Source organism: Colossoma macropomum, unplaced genomic scaffold (assembly GCF_904425465.1).
Source record: "Colossoma macropomum unplaced genomic scaffold, Colossoma_macropomum, whole genome shotgun sequence".
In the NCBI taxonomy this organism is placed as follows: domain Eukaryota; kingdom Metazoa; phylum Chordata; class Actinopteri; order Characiformes; family Serrasalmidae; genus Colossoma; species Colossoma macropomum.
The window spans coordinates 39,963,809-39,985,493 of NW_023494803.1; the positions used below are offsets into that span (position 1 = coordinate 39,963,809).

Consider the following 21,685-nt stretch of genomic DNA (forward strand, 5'->3'; position numbering starts at 1 on the left):
TGTGGACTTCTCAGAGTCTTTCTTCCATCCACCACTCACAAAAATATCTTGGCAGGAGATTTAATATCAAAATAAAACAAAATTTACAATCATATGGAAAGTTTGGGCACCCTGGTCAAATTAGGTTTTGTTGATTTTCACAGTGAAAATAAGTCAACACATCCTCTACAGCTTAAAAAATTCCATTTTGCTGCAAATTTTAGGGCATAATTTCCATTAATTTGAGTTTCAACCAGAGACATTATAAAGAGGTTTAGTTTAACATATTGGAAAGAAAATAAGACATAAAATATAAAATGTGCCAGAACATTTGCACAATTCACATTTTATGTTTTATTTTTTTCCCCAATATGTGAATTCAGAAAATATGCAGTAGCAGTGCTTTAAAATGTGCAGAAATGTGTTAATAATTTGACCAAGGGTACCCGAACCTTTACATTCATGTGTTTAAAAAAGATGCAAAGCACAAAGAATAATTTTAATCCATTATTATAATTTAAACTGAAATGAAGCACCAAAGATTTACATAAAAGTAGCACTTCAGCATTTGTGAAAGCAAGCATTTTCATGTAAACATCATGGAAATATCATTAAAGTAAAATTTATCTTTTTTTTTTTTTAGAATTTAGAAATAAAACAAAGAATTCACAGACATCAACTGTGATTTCTTGTTTTGAGCTCATTTTTTAGGCTTTAGAGTTTTCCACCGCAGTGTTAGAATGACCATTTGTTAGCTACATTAGCCTCATAGCTCTAGTGCTAGAGCGCTGAATAAAAGAAGCAAACTTCAGAGTCCAAACATGTCTTGGCTGACGGGCTTCATTTGTTAAAAATGAGAAATTATGTCAATTAGACTTTTAACCAAACCAAAAAGACATAAATGCACGGTTTTATGGTTCACAGCTGACCTTTCATACTGCCTGAACACCTACTGTTTCCACAAAATACATCTCTGAGATAAAACAGAGCAGCACAATCATAACCTCACTGGCCACTTTATTAGAAACATGAACTGATGAAGTGGACAGTGAGTGTGTCATTTCTCCAAACGGCCACTCTGGAGGATATATTCAGCTCCATTTATTTGTTTGAATGTACAGTTTTGCCTTTTTCTCAGATATCTATGAAACAGGATCCTTCAATAAGCACCAATGATATCCAGTCATATCTAAAGCCTTCCTGATTTACATATTGCCTTTAGCACATTTGCACTTACCCTGTATGAAAGGTTAATGTAAGATGTTTAATCTTATCTCTATACTTTCTGTGTACATATATACACAGACCAAACTGTCTGACCCTGGTCATCATGATGAAAAAGGACTAACGCTTTGTCATATTTATTATGTTCTACCACCAGATGGCAACCTTGCTAAAGGGTAAAACTGATTGCTTGCTAATTCTTTGTGATATAATAGCCTACTGTACTCTCATCACCCTCAAAACACATCCTTTAAATACAGTACCTTATAATTTCTCAATAACAATCTACTATAAACCCATCATTTTCAATAAATTCCACCTATAATTACCAACCAGCTTGATATGTGTGAGTGAATTTGATTTCTACTGCATCCTTTTGCTACTGAGACGTTATAAAGAGTTTTAGTTTAACGTATTGGAAAGAAAATAAGACATAAAATATAAAATGTGCCAGAACATTTGCACAATTCACACTTTGTGTTTTATTTTTTTCCCCAATATGTGAATTCAGAAAATATGCAGTAGTAGTGCTTTAAAATGTGCAGAAATGTGTTAATAATTTGACCAAGAGGCCAAGATGAAACGGCTCAATGATATTTTCTTCCTCAGAACTGAAAGAGTAAAAAAAGTTTAAAATACTTAATATTTCAAGACCATGACTTTCAGTTTGCTATGTTGGGTTTTAGGCACTCCAATTGTTCTACAAGACTGCTAACTTCATTACTTTGATCTGCTAGCTTGCAAGTTAGCAAGCTAAAGGCTACACAGCTATTATTTACTACAAAGCATATGTTTTAGGTTGAAATCTTCAATTTTCTATCTAAAACTGATATAAAACCGTGTCTCGTAAGCATTTTTATAACCATTTCGGGTAGTAACTTTCTGTGAGGGAGCTTTTAGAGGTGGACGTCTGGCTCCACCACTGTGAACAAGTCTGACTTGACTTTTCTAGAATGGAGCGTTTCACACCAAACCACTCTGAGTGACTTTACGTCTTGACAGTTTAAGCAGAAATGTGGTAAGAGTTGATGAAATTGGCCTTTAACACAGTTTCTTGGTTTCAGGACCCCCAAAACAAAGCAAATATTTTTTTCCGCAGCAGCTTTGAGCCCACCTAATCCAGGTAATCGTCATTCTACAGGTCTTGACTGTTTGGTGCAGTTGTTTCATAGAATAAAATGTGAATTGGCTGTAGGCCCTAAGAACTGGATTTAGACTCTACACACAACGAATGCCATATATTACAAGTACTTACAGGGTACCAAGTGAAATTACTAGGCCAGGGGTTGCAACCCAAATGTTAAGAGGAGCCATTTTGTCCTTTCAACAAAAATCGAACCCCCATCGCGAGCCACAACATTTTATGTCCATTTTATTGAAGTAACGTTTTACCATCTTGGCTGTAAATATGTCTTAATATGTGCTGATGTCCTACTATAGACTAAAAACTATAATATAAATGAAAACACAGACTCACTTTGCTCTGCTTTAACCTTTAGCTCAGCTATAGTCGCTTTTCTCGTATCTTCAGCAGGAAACTTTTCCTCAAAAAGTAGAAACAGTTTCTTGTAAAATGTCTTTCAACATTTGATATTCCACCTTCAATGGAACCTGGTTTAAGGTGGAACGGGAAAATTAGAACATGAAGCTGGCGAACAAGAATCTGACTTCATCTTTGTGACTTTTTAGTGTTTTAGTGTTTTGTCAGTTTCTCGTTGTGTATTAAACGTATCAGGAAACCAGCTGGAGTGATTATAAATGCAAATAAGTCCATTCGTCTCCAAATTATCGATGTTCGTCTTAAATCTCTCTCTTTACGTTTCCATTAGCTACTAGCTCGGCGCGACTGTTTTCTGTGTTGCTATGGTGACCAGCAGTCTGCGCTGATCTTCAGGGTTAAAGGGTGAATCAGCAGTTCTACATTAACTCCAGAGTTTCAGACCATTTATTGTTAAACTGTGTTGAACGATCAGCAGAGCTTTATTTTACTGTAAAGGAGGATTATTTTATTTTTACCTACAAATCTGATTCTGCTGTGGAGCCACAACAGGACAGTAAAAGAGGAGCCAGATGTTGGACTGAGTCATTGATATTATGGAGTTGTTCAGACATCAAGCAAAATCACTGCAAGAAATTATATACGCTGATATTTGCGTTTGTTGCCATTTGAGAACTTCGCCTTCAAAAAACAGCAGTGTAAGCAGTTTCTGTGGATCATGACTGATTCATGATTAGCTGCTGTGGTGTATTTACACCAGATGCATGTTCACATAAGGAACCTGATTCTGGTCAGGAGCCATAAGCATTGATCTGCAAAACCCACCAATATTAAATATTAATGTTGCACTGATCGGGTTATTGTAATGAACTTATATTATGCTGTAGGCCTGTTGGCTATAGGGGGGATTAGAAAGGCATTCAGAAAGGTCAAGGAAACTACTTAAAGGGCTACATTTTTCTGGTCTTTTATTTTTTTAGGTCCACATTTAGCCTCTCTGAAGGTTTTATGTACCAAAACCAGTCATAACTTTATCCTACAGCATTAAACAAGCTGTTCGCTTCATCTAAAACACTTTGAGCTGCACTTCAGTTTATGAAAGGTGCTATATAAATAAAGTTTTTGATTATCATTATTATTATTATTATTGTTACTATTATTATTGTTGTTGTTGTTTTTTATCATAAGGTGTTTTTGTTACTGTGTCTTTAAGACTGATTTATGTAAATTAGCTCTGTTCTGATTGGATATCCTGTATTGCCAATCATTCAACAAAGTTATTGACCTTATAACTTCATCATGACTAAGCGAGTGTAAGCTGCTGCAGGCTGAATGGGCAGATATATGTCAATGTACTGTTTTTGTGCCATCACAAAAATGGTTGTTTCGCAGCTTAGATTCCACACAGTTCATACTTCTGCAGATTTTAGTGCACAGTTACTGCTTATTTGCTGAGTTTAACATAATGTTTCTATTTTTTGTTTGTTTTTTTTCCAATATGTTAATGCAAAAGTTTGTTCCCTGTAGAGGATGTGTTAACTAAGTGTATTTAGACAGCACAGAGTGGGGAGTGAAAGGTACGTTTTGAAACTTTAATTGTGTTTGGATTCTACATCAGACTTTATTTGGGTCATTCTACAGAAACGTCCATTTTTGTGGCCCTAGCATTTACAGATATATTACACTTAAAACATGTTAGGATTACAATTAATTTATTTTTTAAAATAAAACATTAAGTTATTTTAACAATTACACCTTCTTGAGCCTCAATTTATCAATATTGTTTTTTTAATCAATTATTTAGAATTCCAAGCACCACAGAAGAGCTCGTCCTCACAGTCATGTGTAAAGGCTGAGGGCATATTTTGAGGTAAAAAGATGTTTTTCTACAATTTTAACTGCAAAAATCTATACATGACTATGAAATATATGATTTAAATGACATAAAGAAAACAAATGCCAAATAAATATTATAAAATATATAATGAAAGTTCCCCAGGAGTCGTGTCACTGGTGTTACCGCGTAACAAAAAATCTCTTATTCTGAAATAAAATCACACTGATGACATCACTTCACTTCCTTTTACCTGTTTTCTGAGAATCTATGAAGAAAAGCTCATGGTGAGTCCACTGTGTCTTTCAGTTATCAGAGATTTTCTCATTTAGCTCATGATTTCATATGAAGCTTTTAGCTGAAGTCACTGGTGTGACCAACTTTATTCTGAGGTAATGGTGAAAAAATAGAATACAAATGGATTAAATTACATATTTTGGTGGATGTTCCATGACTAACAACATGTGGTTTGATGCTCTGTAGCAGCCATTTAGTAAAATGCATTTTTGATTTAAAATGTCTCTGGTGTTACCTTTCTTATGTGTAACACCGATGAGGATCAGTAATACCAGTGACTCCTATGGAGAGATAGAAAAGTGGACGCTTCTGTAGAATGACCCATTTACAAAAAGCAAGGAAAATTTGTTTTTCCAAAATTTGGGTCCTTTAACGTGAAAATCGTCCACGGTCAATCCATGTTTATCCAAACCAATCTCTTATAAAAGGCCAATGAAAATATTACAGTGCATAATAAAAGTGACTGTTCTCTTGGCATTTGCATCACACACTCGCCTCAAACCATGTGGAGTTGTTCAAAAATCTCTAACTGACTTGATTATGTGGTTTCTGACACTGTACAACACACTGTTATCTACAAACATGGACTAAAGTACAGACAAGTACAGCTGCTACTGATGTTTTTATCAATGCAACATACTTCAGTCCATGTTTGTAGATAACAGTGTCATACAGGGTCAGAAACCCCATAAGTAAGTCTATTAGAGTTTGCTCAGCATGATTTGAGGCTAAAAAGACAGGGACTAGACTGGACACAGCATTCTGAATGGGGGTTTTCTGTTGAGAGAAGAGTTTAGTCCAGGACTAGGCTTAATCACTGTCTGACCGACTCAATGTGTTTCTTGCACTTAGAAATCTACTATTTTCACATATTAACATACTAATTAGCTAAGGCTAGTCTGCACTTTAGGCCTCATTCATTTGCAAGTATGAACAGAATTTTTATTAAAAGAAATTCAGTTGAATGTGACAGAAAAACTCATAAGTGATGAATATGAAGGCCAGCTTTCAATTCATATTCATAATTCTTAGAGTAAAGAAATAAATGAGCCATTTCACTGTAACAGATACACACTTAAAAAAGATGTTCTTCAATGGTTCTTTGGTAATGACAACTGGGAACACTCTAAGAACCCTTTGCATGATTAAAGGGCTCTTTGCATCATGAGACAGGTTCTTCAGTCCATCTGTTTCTCTGCATACTTTGTTAGCCCCCTTTTACCCTGTTCTTCAGTGGTCAGGACCCCCATGGACCCTCACAGAGCAGGTACTATTTGGGTGGTGGATCATTCTCAGCACTGCAGTAACACTGGTGGTGGTGTGTTAGTGTGTGTTGTGCTGGTCTGAGTGGACTACAGTCTGTAACTGTAGAACTACAAAGTGCACCTATATAGTAAGTGGAGCTGATAAAATGGACAATGAGCATAGAAACAAGGAGGTGGTCTTAATGTTATGCCTGATCAGTGTATATATATATATATACATATATTTATATGACTAAAATTCTGAATGACTAAAATATGTCTCATCAACACAGTATTTGTCAAAAGTAAGTAAAAAACAAACTAAGTCATTTGTCTATCTATCTATCTATCTATCTATCTATCTATCTATCTATCTATCTGTCTGTCTGTCTGTCTGTCTGTCTATCTATCTATCTGTCTGTCTGTCTGTCTATCTATCTATCTATCTGACACATTATTTGTAGACTCTTACCTTGCCTTTAATTTATTTTCAAGTAATGTTCAGTTTAATTTACCTTACTGTTCCCAAATCCTAACCTCAACTTCAGAATAAAACCTAATCTTAAACCTTTCCCTGGCGCTAATCCTAATCCTACCCTGTATTCTGCTGAGAACTTTTTAAATAATAATTTGTTAATCTTATTTTCTTTGCTGTACTTTAACTATCACCGTTTTCTATTTACTCTTTATAATCTCCTGGTTTTTTTTTTATAAAGCTCGGCTATATCATCAATCTCTGAGCTCAAATACAGGTTGGCTGATTGATTGATTAATTGATTGATACCTGTCTATCTATAAGAAAGCGTCATTTGAATTCAAATACATGAGTAAACTTCTGTTGCGCGTTGGCGCCTCCTGATGGCAGGAATCCGCACTGCAGCTCTGCCTTGTTCACTGAAGAAGAAGTCAAGGGCAGAATCAGATCTCTCTTATTGATCTGTTCTACATTCCTAAGGGAGTTTGGCCACTTTTGCAGACAAAATAAAGCTGTAAGCCTGTCCAGGAGAACTCATGCGGGCCAACTGGGTCTCTGGGCTTCTAAAAGGGGGGGAACTTTTCTCTTTTCAGCCTCCCCTTTCCTCCACTTCCACTCATATTCTCATATCATTCAGCTTTGGAATGTAAACCTCACTTTTCTCTCTTTCTTTTTATTAAAGAAAAATGGCCAATCTCTCCTCTGGCCAGGCAATGTGATCTACTCCTAACTCTCTCTCTCTCTCTCTCTCTCTCTCTCTATCTCCTCCCCCTCTCTCTCTCTCTCTCTCTCTCTCTCTCTCTCTCTCTCTCTCTCTCTCTCTCTCTCTCTCTCTCTCCCCATTCTCTATTTTTGTGCTTCCTTGTGCTGCCAAGCCCCTGACGTAATGCTTCGTGTTAATTATTCGCATGTGGGAAGAAGCAGTGCTGTCCTCTCCTCGGCGGTGGAAACGAGTGGAGGGAGAAAAAGTTGAGGCGAGGATGGCAAAACACGGCGACCCACAGGGAAGGGGTGCTTCTCCCCACACGGCTTAAAAAGAGCCCGAAAAGTGGAAAAACAGAGCTGCGCCCCCCGGATGAGCCCGTGCGTAAATGTGAGTAAACTTTCCTTCATGTTGGTTCGTTATTATTACGCTACTTTACGCAGCGCTCCTCGCTGCACAGCCGGGTTACAGTGTTGCCCATTCGGTTTTAACGGGGCACGGCTGAGTGAAGGGACAGAAAAGGGAGTTTTCTTGTTTTTCCAGCAGCTTCCAGGCTGTTTGAGACCCAGTAGAGGAGAGAAGAGAAGCAGGCTGGCTATTCTGTTCCAGCGATTCCAACGCAGGGAACCGCAACAGCGCTCAGTCCGAACCGAAGCCCCCAGTAAACAGCCTCAGCCGTGCACCGCCGTGCAAATGGACACGTTTTTAGGTTTCTGGGGCTGGATTGCGTCCCTGGATGTATTCACTAGCCAAGCTAGCCTTCCCCAGACGTGCTGTCGAAGGGAAAGCTGAGGGTTTTCCGCGGAGAGGTGAGCTCATAAAGGCTACAGCTAATATTCATATTCATACTTCATAAGGCTGCTGCGTTCAGATCAGCCAGCCTATCTACGCTTCACTTTCAGATAAGTTGAGCAGCCCAGCTGCGGATCGATCTGAGCAGAAATGGAGTTTTTTGGCTGTATCATGTGTGTATAATGTGTCAGCGAGCTGCTCAGTTATTTTTATCCGCCTCTGGCCTTTGGCAAGAGGGAAAGGAGGGTCAGTGTTCGCAGCCCTGTGATGGAATTGGAGTTAGAATCAGCCAGTAGTGTCGTTTTTGCTCTCCCCTCGCCAGAAATGCCGGACCTGTCCGGCTGAATGCTCTGTGAAAAGCCCTCCACATTGGCAGCAGTGCAGTGTCGCAGTTTAGAAAAGCATCTGGACTCAGCAGCGGTGCCTGTGGATGCATGACGGGGGAAATTCACACCACATGACCTGGGTGTGCATGGATGTGTGAGTGCACAGCCATGGAGCACGAGCGGAGTGGAGCTGGGAGCTGATAGGAACCCTACTGTCACAGGATAACTGGCATTTCTAGAAGTTCACCATAGCAAGTGTTGGGCTGGAGGCTATAATGAGACAGGAATGTTGTGTGGATGTGAACCCTGCTGAGAAAGCCCATAGAAACCATTGTGTTTCTGTTGGTTCCTGATGGTGTTTCGGCCTTTTTAATGGGTTGATATGCCAGTGTAAAAGATTGTCATGGTTTAACAGGTGAATAATGGCTATTTCTAAGTGGGTCATTCTACAGAAGCGTCCACTTTTTAATCTGTCCGTGGGAGTCACTGGTGTAACTGATGGCCATCGGTGTTACACATAAGAAAGGTAACACCAGAGACATTTTTAATGGAAAATGCATTTTGCAAAATGGCTGCTACGGAGCATCAAACCACATGTTGTCAATCGTGGAATATCCACTAAAATATGGAATTTAATCCATTTGTTTTCTATTTTTTTCACAGTGACCTCAGAATAAAGTGGGTCACACCAGTGACTTCAGCTAAAAGCTTCATATGAAATCATGAGCTAAATGAGAAAATCTCTGATAACTGAAAGACACAGTGGACTCACCATGTGCTTTTCTTCATAGATCCTCAGAAAACAGGTAAAAGGAAGTCGAGTGATGTCATCAGTGTGACTTTTATTTCAAAATAAGAGATTTTTTGTTACACAGTAACACCAGTGACACGACTCCTGGCGACAACTTTCATTCTATATTTTATAATATTTATTTGGCATTTGTTTTCCTTATGTAATTTAAACCACATATTTCATAGTCATGTATAGATTATTGCAGTTAAAATGGTAATTTTTTATCTCAAAATATGGCCTCAGCCTTCACACATGACTGTGGGGATGAGCTCTTCTGTGGTGCTTGGAATTCTATATGATTGATTTTAAAAACCAGTATTGCTAAATTGATGCTTAAGAAAGTGTAATTGTTAAAATATCTTTTTTTATTGTAAAATCTAAATAAATTGTAACCCTGACATGTTTTAAGTGTAATATATCTGTAAACACTAGGGACACAAAAATGGATGTTTCCATAGAATGACTCAAATGCATTTGTTGGTTTTTAACGTGTTGATATCACAATCTAAAGGATTCTACAGGTTTGAAATATGAATGATAGCTATTTCTAAATGCATTTGATGGTTTCCTAATGGGATCTGAAGGTGTTCTACAGGAAGCTAGTGGTCTCTGTTGGAAACTATGAAGCCAATTCCTATTAGAAAGCAAAAGGTTTCGATCCTGATAGTTTCTCATGGTACTTTTTTCAGCAGGGAAGGTGTTATAGTGTGGTGTAGAACTATCCTGTATTTAGTGCAGTTTGACTTTGCTTACTTTTGGCACCACTTACTTTTGGTATTAATGTATGTTATATATAACATATTTAACATCATGATACCTAATGCCATTTTCACCATACACAATATGCATTATGATATTAGCCTTTTTCTAATGTTTTTGAGTTGGAACAGTCAAGAAAGCACCAGCAGGGCCACATTTAAAACTGAGTTCAGTGTTTTTTTTCCAATGTTTTACACACTGAAGTCCACTGAAACCAGATAACTTGTGCTCTCTCATTTGTTCGTGTTTGCTAAAGGGAGAGCTCAGAATTTCTGCACCATTCAACTAATGACATGTAACAAGTCATTCAGAGTGGTTTGGTGTGAAATGGTTGATTTGTAGAGACTCAGATTTCTTTACAGTGGTGGTGATAGGAACCAGGGGTCACCATGACTACAACACAAATATAGACATTTTATTTACTATCCAAAACCACCAGTAAACCTACACAGGTCTTCTGAGTTTATATGTAATGTTGATCATGGTGAAATAGTGATAAATCTGAAAAAATATGTTTTCTTTGGGGTTATTTTGCCTAAAAATTCCCTGCATGAATTGTGTTAAAAAAGACCAAAACCTTCTCAAAACTATCATAAGCAATGTCTCTGACATCAGGCAGCGTATTCATAACCATTTCTTGTAATAATTTTCTCTGTTAGAGGTATTAAACTCTTCAGATGTCTCAGTCACCACCACTGGGAACTCTGAACCAATTCCAACCCGGTTAGTTTCTCCAAAATGAAGCGTTTCACACCAAACCACTCTGAATGGCTTTGTTTTACGTCTTTAGTTATGCAGAAATATTGAAAAATTGGTGGAATTCTTCTTTAAGTACTGACCAGGCCATTGGAGCCTCTAACTGCCAGGGATCTCAGAGTTAGACCATGAGGTGTTCCAAATGCTTGGGACAGTCCACTGCAATTCAACATTAGATGAACAAATAGCCCAAATAACCCTAGAAATGAAAGATGATGAAGTTCTCAGCCCCCTAAAATCTCACATCGCTGTTGTTGGAAGAAAACCTTGTATCTGCAAAATGGTAACTTTACAGGAGAAGGAAAAAACATGCTTTACTTTTAATGTAAGTCAATGGAACCAGACTTTTTTCTAAGTCATTTTGGGTCACTTATTTTGGTCCATTAATCATGAAATTTACACACAATGTAAAGAGCAGCAAACATTTTCAAATTATGTAAAAACTGAAAAACAGGATTTCATTGTTGCCATTTGAATGGATTGTTTATGATGATATATAAATAAAGATATAGTGATCTTCAAATCTCACAGAAAAGCACAAATTGTTATTATATACACATGATAGTATATTGTGCATTAACAAGGCCTTTTCTGCTACTTTTTAAAACAAAAATTAAGCAAATCCCCAGTGTTGCTTAAAGTGAAGTTAATTGAAATGTGCTTTCTGTCTGGTTAATGTGTACAGTACTGCTTAAGGTTCGGTATAATTATAATAGAAGAAATGCATCAAAACAAACAGTACTGGACATTCCTTTAGAGCCGCAGCGCTCACTTATTTTATTAATTAAATTAGTAAATAATTTAAATATCACCTGACGCTGTGATACTGTGATATTTTCAGATACACTGTATGTGATATTGAATTTTGTCAGTATTGCCCAGAATTATGTTTTTTGTTCTTTTTTACACGTTACTGTTGGAGAGTGGGGGTCCCCCAATGCTTGTGCTTTGGGGCCGATCATGGTCCATCTGTGTGTCCGTGATACGCTCAGAAAAGCATGTTCAATCAGTCAATTAATCGGTCAACCTTATGTAGCCAAGCCAATACAGAACAAATGCTAAAAAGTAATAATAATCATAGTAGTAAATTAAAAAAAATCAATAAACCATTAAAATTACAACAGTATAGTAATGTAATAAATAAGATAAAATAAGGATAAATAAAAATATAATTAATAAAAAAATAAAGAAATAAAAGATGTAAAATATTGGGATGTAATGTATCACGATAATAATAAATATCGTCATATTGTCCAGCCTTATGTGATATATCATTCATGTACACTTTAGAGTCCCGTTTTCACTGTACAGCACTACACAAGTCTTACAGTTTATTATAGCATTACTACAGCTGTTCATAAGAGGAAATCTGACATAACGCACCAGGGGAAAGCCCTTCGCCGGCTCTAACTGTCACTTTGCCTTTGCAGATTAAAGGAGTTCCCTGTGGAGAATGCCATCAGCACTAGAGCTGCTCTAACGCTCCACACAGGAGGTTAAAGCTGAGCAGACTGAGAGGTTTGGAGGAGAACAGCAGCATCCCAAAGGCCAGCCAGACGGAACAGAACAAGGATGACGACATAACGCTGGCGTTTTCAGGAACGGCTAACCTCCCCCGACCTCAGACAGCAGAGCCAGTCCGGCTTCAAAGCTGAAGAAGATAAAGAAGGGCAGGAGCTTTCCCGGATCCGTCGGTGACGTGGTCTCCGCCCCACAGCGCTGAGCCTATAGTCGAGGGCCATTGAAGTGCCATCACTCTTCCTTCTCTCTCGTCCAACCCGTAGCCCAGACGCTGCCCACCAGACCATGATGTTTCGTGACCAGGTGGGCGTCCTGGCCAGTTGGTTTAAAGGCTGGAACGAGTGCGAGCAGACGGTGGCCCTGCTCTCTCTGCTGAAGCGGGTCAGCCGGACCCAGGCGCGTTTCCTGCAGCTCTGTCTGGAGCATTCTTTGGCTGAGTGCACTGAGCTGCACGTTCTGGAAGTGGAAGCCAATAACCCAGGTCAGTACAGAGACTCGCTCTAACGGTCGCTCCTGGCTCCTCAAGGAGCAGTGAGCAGGTGTTTTTGGACTGTAGCTGTGAGGAGCAGGTGCTTGGGGTCAGTACTGGCTATTGATTCAGGTGTGTGACTCCTTGTCCAGGTTGTGCTGGTTGTAGGAATGTGATGGTTACCAGTTTTAGTGATCTACAAAACCCTGTTTCAAAGCGTAAAGGGGAATTCCACTGAGTTTTCTAAATTTCTGCATGATTATATCGTAAAAATGTAAAAAAAAAGTCATACAGAGTGGTTTGGTGTGAAATGCTGCATTCTAGAGAAACTGACCAAGCCAGAATTGTTCACAGTGGTGGTGATAGGAACCAGACGTCTGTAGAGTTTAGTGTCTTTGAAAGCTACATCGAATGAAATTATAACATCAGAATGTTATGAACGCACCGCCTGATGCTGAGACATTGTTTTATAATAGCTTTAAGAAGGTTTTCGGCCTTAAACATTGTTTTTAAAGTCAGTCATGGTGGAAGGATACATGCAGGGTGTTTCAAGGTAAAATAGTCCCCAAAGGAAACTTATGTTTTCAGATTTATCACAGTTTCACCATCATCAACATCACGTTTAAACCTCGGAGGACGGTTCTCTGGCGGTTTTGGATTGTAATAAAGTGGCTATATAGTTGTAGACCCCGGTTCCACCTGTTCCTTAATATCTCAACGACTGAATTGTGAAGAAATGTAGAAAAATCAGTGGCATTCACCTTTAATGATTCCGAGCATTTTAAATAGTGACGGTGAAGGTAAATGGCTTTACTGATAAAGTCTTTTTGGATGTATAGTTATTTAACTGTAGTGCTGAAATGATTTCAGTCTGTATTATTGTGTTTTAAACATAAACTAAACATAAAAAATATTCTAACAGTCCTGCAATATTAGAAACAATTGTGCTTGATGTCACAATAGAGCATTTTAATGCTGTCCTGTCCCTGGTTGGCTGTCTTCTTTATATCTGGCTCAGGAGTAATTACAGAGCTTGTGAGTGTGTAGCTCCATTGATGGGCTTATTTTTATCCTGGCATCTTCTAAAGGCGAGTTTTGTCCAGCTGCAGTGGTGGAAGGTCTTCAGTGGTCCAGTTTGTTGGAGAGTGCGTGGCCATGGAAACAAAAACCTTAGTAACCAAATCACCCAATAAAAAAGAGAGCGTAGCGCTCTGCTGGTGTAGGGATGAGCAGATTAGCTCAATAGAGCTGGACGCTCAGCTGGTTGGAGGCCTTTGGCTTTATTTCTGTATCTTGATTGGTTTTTTTTTCGTTTCTTGCTACATACATGCACACATGCATAAAACATACAGTCTGTCAGAACGTTATTGTAAACCTGTTTATGCTAGTGATTGTATGACATCCTTAAAATGAAAGTGTCTAAAAAAGGTCCCCACTTTGTTGTGTTTCTCCGAGATCAGTCTGGGTGTTGCGTAGACTGCATTCGGTATATATTTAAAGTGCACGGTAAAAAAATGACCTGAATGTCTATTGCAAGCTTTGCACAGCGTCACATAGCATCACATAGCAGAGCAGTGCTGTATGCGGTGACATCACAAAGTTCTAGTTCATTTTTACAATTTTAAAACTTTCAACAACAATTTTCACGCTTGATATTGGTTTACTTCATCTTCATCTGTCTGTTTTTGAGCTGAATATAAGGGGAAATGGAAAAAGACTTGGCTTGAGGTAACTTACCATGAGCATTTGTCTGCTGTTCTAAAAGACTGGCTGCCTTTCTTGGTATAAATGCAAGCTGTGATGTGCTGAGTAGTCGAGCGTCGACTCATGATGTTGGTGCCAGTGTGTCCTCATTAAATCAAGGGTTTCGAATTTTTGGATGCTGTAATAATTCAGGCTAATTTGCTGCCACCGACGTTCTCACTGCAGGTTTGTTACAAAGAGTTTTTCCCTAAGTTGCGTTTACATGTTGGTGTTTAGTGTCTCATAGTGGTACGGCATGCTGCCATGAAAACGATGCTCTGGTTACAGCATCACCAGTGAAATAGGTGACTATCAGAGGAGAGCTTAAATAGGAGTGGGCATTTTTTATTGTTTTATCATATATGCATTTTGAAGCATATAATGAGTATCATCCGTACTTAAAGAACACCGACTAACTGCATGTTTCATAACAAAATGAGGATATTTAGTTGGATGATGAGCCTGTTTAATTGGATTTAGTACAGTGCAGTGTGTAAAACATAGGTTTATTATTATTATTATTATTTTCATTACTATTATTTTACATTATAGGTTCTGTTTTGTCTGTTCCTACTTAATAAACATCAGAAAATCGTAAAAAATGGCGATGCGTATCGTGTATCATGAAAATGTCTTGTAGTATTGTGATAATATTTTTGCCGTATCACCCACCCCTAAGCTTAAGCTGCATTGTTTGTTTATTTAAGGTGTTTGCGTAATGCTGGCCGCTCCTGGACTTCGACAATGTAACGTTTGGCGTCAACAGCTCCCAAAAAAATCATCATCTGGTTTATTCCACCGCTGTGGTCAACGTCAAAACTCTTGATGGAACGTTCCACTGACCGCTGTGGTACAGTCACCGCTGGTGGTGGCGGAATTTTCCGTTGCTGCTCCATTGAAAACAATAGAATATCCGGTTTGCCATCAGCCTCTTACCATCAACATGTAAACAGCATTTGATACGGTTGTGAGTGTCAGTCATTATTTTGCAAACAGTTAGTTATCTCAGTTTGGGAATAGCTTATCTGGATTACATCTTTTGTTTTTTCTTTGTTTTTTGAATATTGCAGTATTTATCATAAAAAATCAGTAATATAGCGATGTGACTGTTCCTCCGGTATCGTTCAGCCCTAGAGCACCGAGTCTGTGTGTAGAGAACTTTGCGTGTAGTGCAGTTTTGCATAGCGCTGCTCTGACCACTCCAGAAGGGCAACTCTGGAGAGTTTGCAAATGACTGAATTTGCATGTTTGTAAGTCTGTCAGACAAAGAAACTTGCGTCTGTTTGATTCTGTTCATGCCAGGTCGTGTTAGTCAGCCTCACCTGTGTCAGCCAGCATGCACGCCAGCTTCCTCTGACTCATAAGAGCGAGGGAGAAATCTCTTTTGTTATTTCTTTTTTTTCTCACTGTGAATAAACAGTGTTTACGGTTTGTCATATGCTGCACTGGGGAAGTCCAGTAGTTTCACTGTGAGCTTTTAGTCAATGGGCTTCATGCTGGAGCTCATTGCTCTTTAACTGAGGACTCTGTGAGTGTCTGAAGGTTGTGTGCAATTGGTTTTGTGCGTATTACATCAGACAGAAAGCCAATATTAGAAATAAATTAAGCCCTGTGAAACGTATATATCGCTGTTATCGGAATAAAGCCTTGTATCTCCAAAATGGTAACTTTACAGGAGAGAGAAAAAACATACTTTACTTTTAATGTAAGTCAATGGAACCAGAATTTTTTCCAAGTCATTTTTGGGTGATTTCTTTGTGTCCAATCATCATGAAATGTACACACAATGCAAAGAGCAACAGGTGTTTTCAAATTATGTAAAAAACTGAAAAACGACGAAAACGGAGATATGAGGATTTCTTCTGACCACAGCGATATATTCTTATATGTTGTGATTATATTCCAAAATATAAATATGATATATTCTCAACATACCGTGCTGAGCAGAAGTATTTGTTTTGTTTCTTTTTCCAGTAAAAACACTGTAGAGCATCACAATAAATACGCTAAAACATAATATATATGTTACATATATGAATATGAATGTTTTTTTGTTGTTGTTGATTAGAAAAATACAGTGACAAGAACACAAGTTTGGTATCAGAATTTGTTTAACTCCTTCAGCAGCACCTGATGTAATTTAATGAAGCATTGATTAGATAAACTAGGTATTGGATGGTAACTGTAAATACTGGACTTTGGAAATGGTAAAAGGGCCCATTTCATGAAAAACAGAATTCTCCTAACTGTTTTGAAATAACAGTTTGATACAGTATGTAAACATTTCAATACATACCATTCACTTCCCAGTCCATTCATATGAAAACTAAGCTCCAAATAACACCTAGATTTCAAATCGTTTCTGTGATGGAAACCCAATGCATTTACGTATATCCAACTATTCAGCCGGCAGCACTTAAGCTCCGCCCATTTATACTGAAGTTTTCAGGAGTGTTTCAGCCTGGACTGCCTTTCTGAATGAGGCACAGCCACTCGGAACAAAGTTTTCCGCAGGATTTCATCCCTCTTCTGTAGGAAATATGAACATTTGTCCTGCTCCTGCCTAAAACCTGAACGTTTTTTTGTCCTGCTCCCGCCTGCAGTCCCGTATAGCTGGTTTCCTTCTGCTTTAGTAATGGTTGAAAATGACTGCCACATGGCAGCCTTGCGTTTACTCAGTTGTATTGTAGTGTGTTCTCCTTTATTAAGAGCACTTCCCACAGCTGTGACCATCTGACTGTCTGAAGGCTCTGGCGTTTCTATAGACTACAAGAAAGCAATTTGCATGTTAATGGCATGATTGGTTGCTTCACCACTATTTAGAGTTTATTCATTTTTATTTTTTCTCTGTTGGATATCGTTTACATATATTCTAATTATTGTGATTGTTATTATTTATACTACTCTGCAATTTGCAGGATTACTCTACATGTATATATGCTCGCACATATGCACACAGGACTGGTTAACCGATGGCTCCTGTGTACCACACTGAAAATTAGTCCCATGCTGCAGATATTGTGATAGGCTTCTGTGGTTTTGAAGGGGTGAAAACTGATTGGCCACCCTAGATGCCACTCCAAAATTTCTGCCACATGATTGGCTTCCACCTTGCTGTGGGGCAGGTGTTTGCTCCTCTAACAGGAGAGGCAAAACTGTTCTCCCTGCACACCTGTAGAGCAGAGCTCATTTACATATATCAGTCTTAAAGGCACAGTAACAAAATCAGCATGTTTATGGGCTAAAGGACGGGTAGAAAACGGTCATTTAAAAACGAGTTATGACTGTGTTTGTTAAATAAAATCACAAAAAATGTAAGTGAACCTCAGGGAAAAAATAAGACAAGAAACTTATGATATGGGCCTTTTAAGAAACAGAAACATTTACAGCTCAGGTAAATGTTTCATTTTCCTGGATTTGAAATCTGTTCAAAACTGTAGACCCCAGTGCTCATAAGAGTAACTGTAACCACACTCCACAGTCAATTCTCTTGACTTAAATAGAATCCTGTTTTTAATAAAAAAAATTTTTTAATGTAGTCTGTTTTTGCTGCACAACCCCCCCTCAAATGTAACAAATAGACCTCAGGGGAAAATAAAGAAAAATAAGATCGCCCTTTAAATGTGCCTTAGTTTTCACACATCTGTACGTTTTAGTTACTAAATCTTTCTGTGTGGAAACAACATGTTCAGAAATGGCCTCTGTGGTGCTTATGGGGTTAACCTGCAGCTGGAAGTCCGAGTGGAAAGATGCAACTATTTGGAAAGAACTGTACTAATGAAAGGAATCCACAATGACCTACTTATGGGAGTCTGTAAAGAAGCAGCCTTGTTCTCTGACCCGAGTGATGCAACGTATCTGCTCCTGTGTCAGCATCATACGCCAAAAGAGTGACTCTGACTGCAGGATTATGTGTGCATCACTGAATAGTACTTTATTTCAGAATGTGCTCATAACGCTGTGCTTAAATGGTACAGATGAGCTACACTGGCACCCACAGCTCTCGTTTTGAGGAGGGGGTTTGTTTGAATTTGTGATTGTTAAATGATGAGAGGGAATATTTTTTCCAACATGGACTTAAAATATAAAACTGTGTATTTATATTCAAGGCTGATGGAGTGGTTAACCATTAGACGTAAATGGTCAGAGATATTATTATTTTGTATCACAATATATTACTACATATTATATGATGTGTAGAGTAAGGCAACCTATATTTTTGGCAAGAAAATCATTGAATGTGGCGTTTTGGCTGATTAAAATCTTTTTGCAAAAGGTTACATTTTTTGTGTCATTGTTTTTGGGATGTCACAAAAAATCAATGCATTTTTATATCAGCCAACAGCAGTTTAGCTCCGCCCACTCATATTGAAGAGGTGTTTCAGCCCAGAGTGCTTATTTAGGCACAATACAGGGCAGCAAATCAGAACAGAGCTCATTTACATATATCAGTCTTAAATAGAGGTTGTGAAATGGTCATGTAAAAATGTATTATGACTGTGTGTGGTACTTTTTTTTACACAGAGGCAGGTTAGCCTGTAAGATCAAGGTCTTTTACAGTGGGGCCCTGTAAAACATACATGAAAAAAAAAGCTCCCTGTACAAAAAATCAGTCACCTTGCGTGTTTGACGTGGTAGTAACTTCAGGCTCTTGCAGATGGTGCTGCCCGTTTGGATGTTTGGGCTGTAAACACCTGCTGGGTGTGCGACAGGATTCATAGATTGAGAAAAGGTGGTACAGTGCAGTGAATGTCTCATTCGATGTGTGAAAAATGGGTTGCAAAGCAGATGTTAATGATTAGCAAAAAGGAGTGATTGCATGTGGGCAGCCAAAGGCCACAGTGCGAAGTAGGTAGCTGAATTTGCAGGTGTATCGAAGCGTACGGTCATACGGGTCGACCAGCAGGGGCAGAAATCCCAGTCTACAGGAAATTCTTGTCAGAACTGTAGCCGAAAGACGAAACTGACAGACAGGGACCGCCGGCTTGTGAATAAGAATCACTTCCCTGTGGGGTGTTCTTTCAGAAATTGGTTGCGAAGGACCTGCATTGACTTCACACAAGGTTTATTGTGTGGGGAGCTTACATTATAATATGATAGTGATGAGAAATAATAACATAAAATATGTAGATCAATAAAACAATTAGAGCAAACTAAAGATATAAAACAAAGTAGACATCTACAACTCTCTGCTACCAAAATGTCTAAAAGTATTTTAACTTGACTACAAGGTAAGAGTTTTTGTATTTTAGCACTCAAATGAAAGTAATGCTACACTAATTGCAAGAAAATGCCTTTTTACTAAATTCTGTAGAGGAGAATGGTACATTCAGCACAGCCATCGTTTCTAATACATATTTCAGTTGTTCTGACTGTAAGGAAAGATGAAGTGTAGGGTGGAAGCTTTTTCATCAGCTTTGTAAATATAAAGTAAAACATAGACATTATTTGTGAGTTCAGACCACACCTTCAACATGGTGGTGGCAGTATGAGGGAAGACTGATTGAGGGAGGGGGGAGATCTCTGAGACCTTGGGCTGGAGTTCTGGGCAGCTTCTGCCTGTAGCTAGAAGGCCAGACTCCCCTTACAGCTGTAGTAGGACGGATGTAGGACTGAGGAACAGGGAGGAGATGTGGTGGCGGTAGGAATTGCGAACACTTCGTCACAGGAACAGAAGGTGAGGATGTGAATTTATAGGGTGTTTAGATTGGAAGAAGGAGGGGTTTCAGCCATGCTCCTCCCCCCAAACTTCAGTTATAGCATAATACATTAAATGGACATCAGGGGGAAAAATAAAGTAAAAGGAAAATGTAGGATATGGGTCCTTAAACGCAATAACTGATAGCCCTGTTATTTTGCTGTACTATTTGTGTGTACTTACTAAACAATAAAGTAAAATAATGAAATATGAAAAAATATAAAAGATAATAAAATATCTCTCCTCTTCTCCTTACAAACACTGATCGTTTCAGTGAACTACGAGTGAGAAATGACTCGTATGAAATTACAGCGCGACAGCTGTGGCTTGTAAGGGTTTATCATTCCTTCCTGCTACCTCACAGGCCCTGAGTCAGGGTGCAGATCAGAGTAGGGCAGATTAGTGTTGGGTCAGGACAGGACTGGCCAGCACTGTTGTTTTGAGTTATGAACTTCATGCTGTCTGTATGAGTGTGCGTAAAGGAGTATGGAGCTAATGCAGAGGCTGGGGTGCTCTTTAGACCTGAGCTGTTTCTCCACCGTGGTGGCCTCCCTGTGAGATGGAGCACAGTGTACCTCCACAAATGCCAAACACACACATGCACCTCCAGCCCTGAGCCGAACTGCGGCCCCCAGCGCTCAGCAGATGTCCACTGCTGTGGCACTCAAACAGGGGCATGTTCAGCTTCACTGTGGGACCAGATCACTGCTGACCTGTTGTCTTTTCAGCCTGTAAATGCAGCAGCTCATGTAGATGTGTTTCGCTTCACTTTAATCTGATGGACTAGTTTGAGGAATATGCTGGTCTTGGATTAGGAATAATAGGAACTATGATTATTAATATGATGTACATATGGATTACATTAGATATAGGAATAAGAATCTTTAGGAATTAGGATTAGGAATCTGATGGACAAGGATTAGGAATCTGATGGACTAGGATTAGGAATCTGTTGGACTAGGATTAGGAATCTAATGGACTAGGATTAGAAATCTAATGGACTATGATTGGCTAGGATTGAGAATCAAATGGATTAGGAGAAAGAATCTGATAGACTAAGTTTAGAAATTTGATAGACTAGTATTAGGAATCTGATAGATAAGGTTTAGGAATATGGATGGGGGTTAGGAATTTGATAAACTAGGATCAGGACTGTAATTGGCTAGGATTAGGAATCTAATGGACTATGATTAGGAATATGAATGGACAGGATTAGGAATCAAATGGTCTAGGAAAAAGAATCTGATGGACTAGATTAGGTATCTCAGGCAGTGCACCAGGATTAAGAATCAGATGGACTATGATTAGTTTAATCCTGCACCAGGATTAAGAATCAGATGGACTATGATGGACTGGGATCTGATGAACTAGGGATTAGGAATCTGGTGACCTAGAATTAGGAATTAGGTGGAATAGATATAGGAATGTTCGTGGACTAAAATTTGGAATCTGTTGGACTGGGATTAGGAATCTGATTGGCTATGATTAGAAATCTGATGAACTAGAGTTAAGAATCTTATAGAATAGGGTTAAGAATCTGATAGGCAAGGATCAGGAATTTGACTGGCTATGAT

The 21,685-nt window shown here is 38.6% G+C and overlaps 1 protein-coding gene across 1 annotated transcript in view; it reads left to right on the plus strand.

Annotated features, from left to right (window-relative positions):
* The first annotated feature begins 7,390 nt into the window (after positions 1 to 7,390).
* The window catches only part of samd4a (sterile alpha motif domain containing 4A), a 110,669-nt gene continuing 96,374 nt past the window's right edge, over positions 7,391 to 21,685 (plus strand). Inside the window, 2 exon segments of the mRNA XM_036593990.1 lie at positions 7,391 to 7,644; positions 12,111 to 12,682. Of these exon segments, the coding sequence (XP_036449883.1) occupies positions 12,487 to 12,682 (196 nt within the window). The 5' untranslated portion in view covers positions 7,391 to 7,644; positions 12,111 to 12,486.